The 8,175-nt window shown below is 35.6% G+C and overlaps 1 protein-coding gene across 5 annotated transcripts in view; it reads left to right on the forward strand.

Annotated features, from left to right (window-relative positions):
• Positions 1 to 8,175, forward strand: part of KIDINS220 (kinase D-interacting substrate, 220kDa) — a 104,500-nt gene that overhangs the window by 35,112 nt on the left and 61,213 nt on the right. For all 5 annotated transcript variants that reach the window (XM_008593527.1, XM_008593512.1, XM_008593537.1 and 2 more), the window contains exons 11-15: positions 412 to 510; positions 1,288 to 1,465; positions 4,628 to 4,792; positions 5,772 to 5,951; positions 6,720 to 6,885. In XM_008593527.1, the coding sequence (XP_008591749.1) occupies positions 412 to 510; positions 1,288 to 1,465; positions 4,628 to 4,792; positions 5,772 to 5,951; positions 6,720 to 6,885 (788 nt within the window). The remainder of the gene's footprint in view (positions 1 to 411; positions 511 to 1,287; positions 1,466 to 4,627; positions 4,793 to 5,771; positions 5,952 to 6,719; positions 6,886 to 8,175) is intronic.

The raw sequence follows: 8,175 nt of genomic DNA on the forward strand, positions 1-8,175 counted from the left end.
CCAGGTCCTTAGGTTCACAGAGAACTGAAGTAATGTTGGTATAAATTTCTGAAAAACTCTAAACACTGGCTTGCCTGGCTGTTAACAGGTTGGACTGTGGGTTGGTCTGTGAGGAGATGGTGAGATGGGGAAGTAGCCCCTGGGGAATGACAGGAGCAGAGAGGTGAGGTGCGGCTTAGGAGCAGGTGGGGCACATCCCATATCTGGCTAAGAGATCCAAAGTTGTTTGATGCAAGTGAGTGGTTATGAGAGGAGAAGCACTTTTTTTGTTAGTTTTTAAACCATGTGTTCTTGAGAACATTTTCCAAGACTGTTACTGGAGTCTGCTATTTCTTAATTGTGCATTTGTATGACTTTAACACTTAGGATTGCAGTAATTAATCTGGCAAACTTCCTTATCTGTGCCCACAGGATGGTGAAACACCGCTTATAAAGGCTACCAAGATGAGAAATATCGAAGTAGTAGAGCTGCTGTTAGATAAAGGAGCTAAAGTGTCTGCTGTAGATAAGGTAAAACATTGTGCAGAGAGAACACTTTTTGGAAGGCTGTGGATAGACTGACCTGTATATCTGGTGGACTTACTGGGAATCTGATTTTATTTTGGGCAGGGAGAGATTACTTGCTGGGAATGTCTGTGTGGGATTTCAGTGCTGTTCCAGGAGCATGCCAAGGAGTGGGTGGGCTCAGTATGCTATTAACAAAGTGCTTCAGATTTTCCTTCTACTGCTCATATCAGTTATGGGGGGCTGCCACTGACCACCACACAAGGAGGCCATCATCGAGGGAGTTCTTGTTGCAGATAAGCCAGAAGAAAGAATCCAAAGGGGCCGGAGAAGGTGGACTCTGAAAGGAGACTGGCATTAATATTCACCAACAGGAGATAAAATGTTGTCATGTTTCCTTGACATAGTCCTTTTAGAGAAATTTTCATATTTATCATAATAAATCTAACTCTAAATTGACACTTCATATAGAAGTATTACGTATTGATTCCTGGTTTAGTTTTTCATTTTAAACAGGCTTATTTCTTTCTCTATTTCAAATTGATTTTCCCTCAGAAAATAAATGAATTGATTTATGTATGAAATAAGAAATACTGTAAATTTTTCCCCCTGAATGTATGACATTGTTTGGGCTTTCCTAATTCATAATAGATTGATGTTTATCTTTCTATTATTTATGAGTCAGTTAAACCAAAAACACGGAATCAGTATGTGAAAGTTGTTACTCTGTGTATACTATATATGAAAATATGAAAGTTCAAGCTTCCTGCTATTGTTTTACAGAAAGGAGATACTCCCTTGCATATTGCTATTCGTGGAAGGAGTCGGAAACTGGCAGAACTTCTTTTAAGAAATCCCAAAGATGGGAGATTACTTTACAGGCCCAACAAAGCAGGCGAGACTCCTTACAACATTGACTGTAGCCATCAGAAAAGTATTTTAACTCAAATATTTGGAGCCAGTAAGTATTGGGTTTTGTTCCTGACCGAGCTTTTAAATAATGAAAGTTCTATTAAAGAAATATGAAAAATAAAAGAGGCCAATGGCACTTTTGCGTTGGTCACTTAAGTGGAGAATCTAAAAGTTGAAAACATTATTTTACTGTGGACAAATAGTCCTCCCTGTCTAAAAACCTTTTGCATTGTACTGTAACATTCTAAATTAAGTACACAGTCATAACCAGCTTTTACGACCTCTAAAACTCTGGCCTACATTTCTAAAAGTCTTTTCCCCCAGGTTTACTTTGTGCTTTTATCAAAATGCTACTCTCTGCACGTCGCCTGAGCATTTGCAGTTCATGGCCTTTGTGCGTTGCTCACTCAGGCCATGCCCTCTCCACCCCCAGGAATGTTCTTGTTAAAATTGTATCTCTTCTTCAAGGTTCATTTCGTGTCAGCTGTCCCCATCTCAGTGACTTAAAATGATCTGCCTAACCAAATAGAATTTTTGCCTCATTTGAATACGTAAAGCACTTGCATTTGTATTTCCTTTTTTATACTTCCTCTATATGACCTTTTATTCTCTTTGTTTTATAATTTTCTCTCTTGTAGATTCCAAGTTCTTCAGGGCAGGAACTGTTTCTTCTTATCTTTGTGTCCTCTGTAACATTTAGCATAAAGCCTTGAATAATGTACTAAAATAATTTTTGACTGAAAAGAATGCACATGAGAATGTAGTGACTCAAATGTGGTATTTTGAAATATGGAATGATTTTCTACTAGGATTTAAAAAATATGTTAGTCCCAGGAACCAAGAGGAGATAGTAGAATCTTACTACCTTTCAGTTTAGCTTCTTACTCACATCTTGTTTTTAAGTATGATTCTAATGCATTATGAGTATTTGTGTTTTAAAATATTTTTTTAATGCACACTCGTTCAATTTCAAGAATGAAGACATGAGTATAGGAGGAAATGCAAATTCCCCGTTGTTCCCTTCCTCGCACCTTATAATTGTTTGAATGTCTCTCCAGACTTTCCTTTACATACACAAAGATTTCTTATACTATGTATATAGCTTTAAAAACATAAAAATCGGGTCATATAATGTTATAACAGTGTTTAGTAAGGAACTATATCATTTTTAGTTATTGCATAATCTTTCATTGTAGGTTCTGATAGTACATTCAGCTCTCATTCTCTCAAATTTTTTTTTTTTTTTTTGCTGTCAACAATTAAAGCTGAAGTGAACAGCTTTGGATGTGTATCCGTTGACTGTCATTTTTAGGATTATTTTCTTGGGATAAAGTCCTGGAAGTAGAATTGCAAAGTCAGTGGATGCCTGTAGTTTTGATAGACTTTCCAAAATGGCTGTAAGAATTTCTTCTTTGGGCTGGCTGATTAGATTAGCTCAGTTGGTTAAAGTGTAGGGCTCATAACACCAAGGTCCAGGGTTCCACCCTTGTACTGGCCAGCTACCAAAAAAAAAAAAAAAGAATTTCTTTTCCCTTTAGTGGTATAAGATAGTACAGTTCCCCACAACCTCACTAACACTACATATTTCCAGCCTCTTGATCTTTGCTAATCAGATCAGTTAAAAAAAAAATCTCATTTTAATTTGTGTTTTAAAATTATTAGTGAGATTGAGATCTTTTGATATATTCATAGGGTATTTGTATTTTTATCATTTTCCCTTTTATATACTTTGCCCACTTTTTTCTTGAGTTTCAAATACTTTTTTTTTTTTTTTTTGTCCTTTTTGAGACAGGCTGCACAGCGCTCTGCCAGTGAGCGCTGTGAGCGCACCGGTCATCCCTATATAGGATCCGAACCCGCGGTGGGAGCGCTGCTGCGCTCCCAGCGCCGCACTCTCCCGAGTGCGTCACGGGCTCGCCCCGAGTTTCAAATACTTTTTAAAAATTGATTTTGAGTGTCTTTATATATTGCAGATATTGATCCTGGGCCCATTCTGTATGTTGCATTCCCCTCCTCCCAGCTTACTTTCTGTTTTACGATCATGGTTTTTTAATTCTCCATCCAAAAGTTGGCCATAGTATTGTATTGAGAAAGGAAGGTCTTTGCAACAAAGATTTTAAAGTTTTTCCTATGTTTTCTTCTCGTACTTTTATTGTTGTACTTTTTTTTTTTTTTTTTTTTTTTTTTTTTTTTTTTTTTTTTGCCCCCGTACCGGACCAGGGACTGGCAACGGGATTGCAAACCTCAGCGTTGCTCCCGCCCCTCGCTCAGCCAGTGAGCGGGAGCCGGTCTGTATGTGGGATCCGAACCCTCGGGCGGGAGCGCTGCCGCGCTTCCCAAGCGGCGCACTATCCAGTGCGCCACCGGGCCGGCCCTATTGTTGTACTTTTTATATTTCATTTTTTATTGTTTCAGAAACTTAATTTTGTTAAGGCTATGAGGTGTGTAGCATTTTAATTTTATTTTTGAAAAAATGGGTGGCTAAACTCTACCAACACTACTTACTAATTCATCCTTTCCTAACTAATTTGAAATGCCACTTATGCTAATATCCTGTTTGAGTTTTACGATGTTCTATTAATTGTAGTTTCAAAGTATTTTTATTTTTCTCCCTTTGATAGTCTTAAAAATTTTTTCCTTAGCTATTCTTACATGTTCTTTTTGCTTTTCAATTTTTAAAAAAAATTCTCATGTGTTTTGTTTGGGATTGCCTTAAAGTACTAGATTTAATTGGGGAGAATTGCTGTCTTTAATTCGTTGAACCTTACTGCCTGGAACCATAGGAAGTTTCTTTTTCTTTGATTATCTATTGTGTTCTTAAGTAACATTTTGTAACTTTCTTTACAGAGATATTATACAAATTTATTCTTATGTACTAGTTAGTGTTTTAATTATATTTTACTGATTCTAAAAGGCACATTGTTCCACATTTTAACATCTCTGAAACTGGAATGTCTGATAAGTGATGAATAAGAAAGCATTGTGTCACAATTTGGCAGCATTTTTTCTTTCTTAGTTGTGCATAAAAATGATGCATCTTAAAATCAATAGGTATCTTGAGTTTTATGAAAGAATCTCTGAACCTGTTTTTTACATAGGTCTGAACATTTTAAAAAAGTGTTTTTCTCTCTAATAGTAAATGAGAATGGATGTTCCTTTTAAGAGTAATGACACTGTTTAATGTAAGGATATGGTTTGTTTCTGATTACAGGACACTTGTCTCCTACTGAAACAGATGGTGACATGCTTGGTTATGACTTATACAGCAGTGCCCTGGCAGATATTCTCAGTGAGCCTACCATGCAGCCACCCATTTGTGTAGGGTTATATGCGCAGTGGGGAAGTGGGAAATCTTTCTTACTCAAGAAACTAGAAGGTAAAGAGCGTGTTTGTACAAAGTCTGTATCTATAACAGGGTTTTCTCTGGCGCTTTTTCTGAAATGAAGAAAAAGAGTTTCATGTATGGGTACGTGTGTTATATAGTTTTCTGAAATGAATTTGTTAGGGTTTTACTCCCCTCGAATTGATCCTCCACATGGTCGTTTGAGTTCGCTTTCTAAAACAGATCCAGTTGTGTGATAACACCAAGTAAAACCCTTGGTAGCAGGTTTTCCAGACCCTTCACATCCTTGTGGATTTGCACAGCCCTACCTGCAGCACTGCTTCTGGTGTGTGTTCCATGCTGCAGTCATGGAGACCGTGTGCTTCTGTGAGAACAGACCAGACACTTTTCCTGAGTTGCTTCCTCTGTTAGGAATTTCCTAGACATCTTGCTCCCCTGCCTCCCACCTAACATACACATCTTTTGCTTGACAAAATCTTATTCATTCTTCAAGGACAGGTTTCAGTATTACCTATAAACACTTCCCCAAGTTTTGTAGGAAGAACGATTTGTGTGGGATTCATTTGGGGTTAACACATATCTTTAAGAACAGTGATTCTCAAATGTGATTGGAGGGAGAAAGTGAGGGGGATCAGAGAGGAATGGTGGTGATAGGTGGTTTGATGACAGAGTATTATTTTTATTTTTGCATATGGAAACAATACCTTGTTCATGTAATACAAGCCACAAAAAGTAAGTATCAACAAAATCTTGACAGAAAAAGGATTTTATGTATCATCAGTGTGAAGCAGGAAAGTGGGTGAGACGGGTAGCTGTGCCTCTGGGTAATGAGATGTTGATTTTGTCAAAAGAGAACATTGGTTAAAATAGTTAAGTAGCAGTATTCTATTTAGAAACTCAGTCAGTGCCCAATAAATGTTTATATTGAAAATGTGAAAATTGCAAATTGATTTAAAAGTTGTATTTCTTAAACAAAACAGTAATAAGGTTTTTATATTAATTTCTGTTACAGATGAAATGAAGACTTTCGCAGGACAACAGATTGAACCTCTTTTTCAGTTTTCATGGCTTATAGTATTTCTTACCGTGCTACTTTGTGGAGGGATTGGCTTATTATTTGCTTTTACGGTCGACCCAAATCTTGGAATAGCAGTGTCACTGAGCTTCTTGGCTCTCTTATATATATTCTTTAGTAAGTCTTTGATTTTTCTCTTTTTCAAAAATGGAGAAAATGTCAAGACTCATTGATTTACTTAAAACACTATCTGTATCTGTCTCTTAAAACCAATATGTCATTTTCATAATTGGGTAAGAAAATTGATCTTTTTGCTATTTTATAAATTGACATGGAGGAACATTGTGCATAACCTGGCTGGAGTAGCTTTAAAAACTAGTGTACTATTTGTTAATATTGAAGCAGGACTCTAATTTATTATACTTGCCCTTTTATATGTTAATTAATGATTTATATTTAAATCTATTCTGAAAAGAAGACTTCGCACCCATCACTGGCATGCTCTTGAGCATTTTGACCATGACTGTAATTTTTATTTTATCTAAAAACAAAGTAAAATAAAATATCCCTGTTTTGTGTGTGTGTTCAGTTGCAAGGAAGGAAATAGATTTACTGTTAGAGGAACTGGCAACTTCAACAGTTGCAAATAGTGATAAATCCAGTCATTTGGATTTGAACCTGAACTGTGGATATGTTTCTGTTTAAGGTATTTTCTTTCTGATTGTGTTTCTTAGGTCATAGATTAGTCAGTTTGTTTTCCATTTTCCACATTCTTTCTGAATGTTAGGGGAGGTTAATTGAAGAATCCTTCCAGGAGGAGTTAGGAAATAGTATGGGACCATAAAAAGTATGTAGGCTTAGCTGTTGTTACATGATATTTGACTGGAGAAAAAAAGCTGCTTGACTAATGATTGTTCTGGATAATTTTTTAAAACTGAATTTCAGTTGTCATTTACTTTGGTGGACGAAGGGAAGGAGAGAGTTGGAATTGGGCCTGGGTCCTCAGTACTCGATTGGCAAGACATATCGGATATTTGCAACTCCTCCTCAGGCTGATGTTTGTAAATCCACCTGAGTTGCCAGAGCAAACTACTAAAGCTTTACCTGTGAGGTGAGTTGGTCCCTTTGACAGAAGTAACCTTTAATAAGATTAAGCCAAAAATGTTTTTTACTAAAGAAAGTTTATAATATATCATTTCTCAATGTATGTTCCAAAAAACATTGGTACCTTGAACTTTTTATATGAAAAAAAAAAAAGCAACAAACGTGCCCTGGTCAAATATGTTTGGGAAACACTTCATATTGTACATTAAAGGATCAGAGATACCTTTCCGTAAAGAAACCTATTTAACTTTGATTTACCAAATTTTATTTGAACATAAACCTTATTTCCCCAACATGTCACCTGTTGCCATCCTTCGGAACACATTGAAAAAGCAGTGGATCGAGGATGGAGTCCTGGCACCAGCCTGGGTCCTTCAGGAGCTCTGGATTGCAGGCCTGGCACCTCCTTAGATGAGCGTGTAACCTCAGGACACTCAGCTTGCTTCTTTGAGCTGCTCTTTCCTTATCTCTGGAAATATATATGTGTGTCTATTTAAAATTATTCATATCAAATAGGAGATTTATGAAAAAACAGAACAGATGAAAAATATTTAAGTCAAGGAGTAAAGGAACAGTAGAGGGCTCCAGAGGAAAGTAAAATGAAAAAAAAAAAAAGAGGTTAGAAAATTAAAAGCAAGAAAAATTTAATATAAGTTAGCCAAAAAATTAAAAATGCATTAAAAGATCAAGAATTTCTAAATTATAATATTGATAAAGTATGTGTAATTTAAGATGAAAATAAATAGGCCAAACCAGATAAAATATCAAAACTATGAATATGAGAGAAAGATTAAGGTAAAAGCTTATAAGTAATTAGAATATAGGATTAAGTATTAAGGATTTAAAAATGAAAAGCTAAGATGAAAAAGCTGAAAGGAACACATAGAATAGAATAAAATAATTGGAGGAAATATTTTTACAGCAAATAAGAAAAAACACTCTAAATTAATGAGATGGTATTTTTTTTAAAAGGTCGAGCAATTAAAATAGCATAAAATCAAGACCATACAATATAGTACGGTGTGATCCCAGATTGTACTTTGAAAGCAGTGCTTATCTGCTGGACTGAGATGGAAGGGGAAAAAGAAAGTAATGTAGAAATAATGTCTGTTCAGAGGCTTGAAATAGAAATAATACAGTTAGGTGAAGACCAAATATGAAAATAATATTTTACAACTATTTCTAAATCCCTGGTAGATGTTGAAGCTATAAGTAAAATAAAACTTGAGCTTTAAAATGACATTACTGGGCTTAAAATTCTTTTTTTTTTTTTTTTTTTTTTTTTTTTTTTTTTTTT

Source organism: Galeopterus variegatus, unplaced genomic scaffold, assembly GCF_000696425.1.
Source record: "Galeopterus variegatus unplaced genomic scaffold, G_variegatus-3.0.2 Scaffold159, whole genome shotgun sequence".
NCBI lineage: Eukaryota > Metazoa > Chordata > Mammalia > Dermoptera > Cynocephalidae > Galeopterus > Galeopterus variegatus.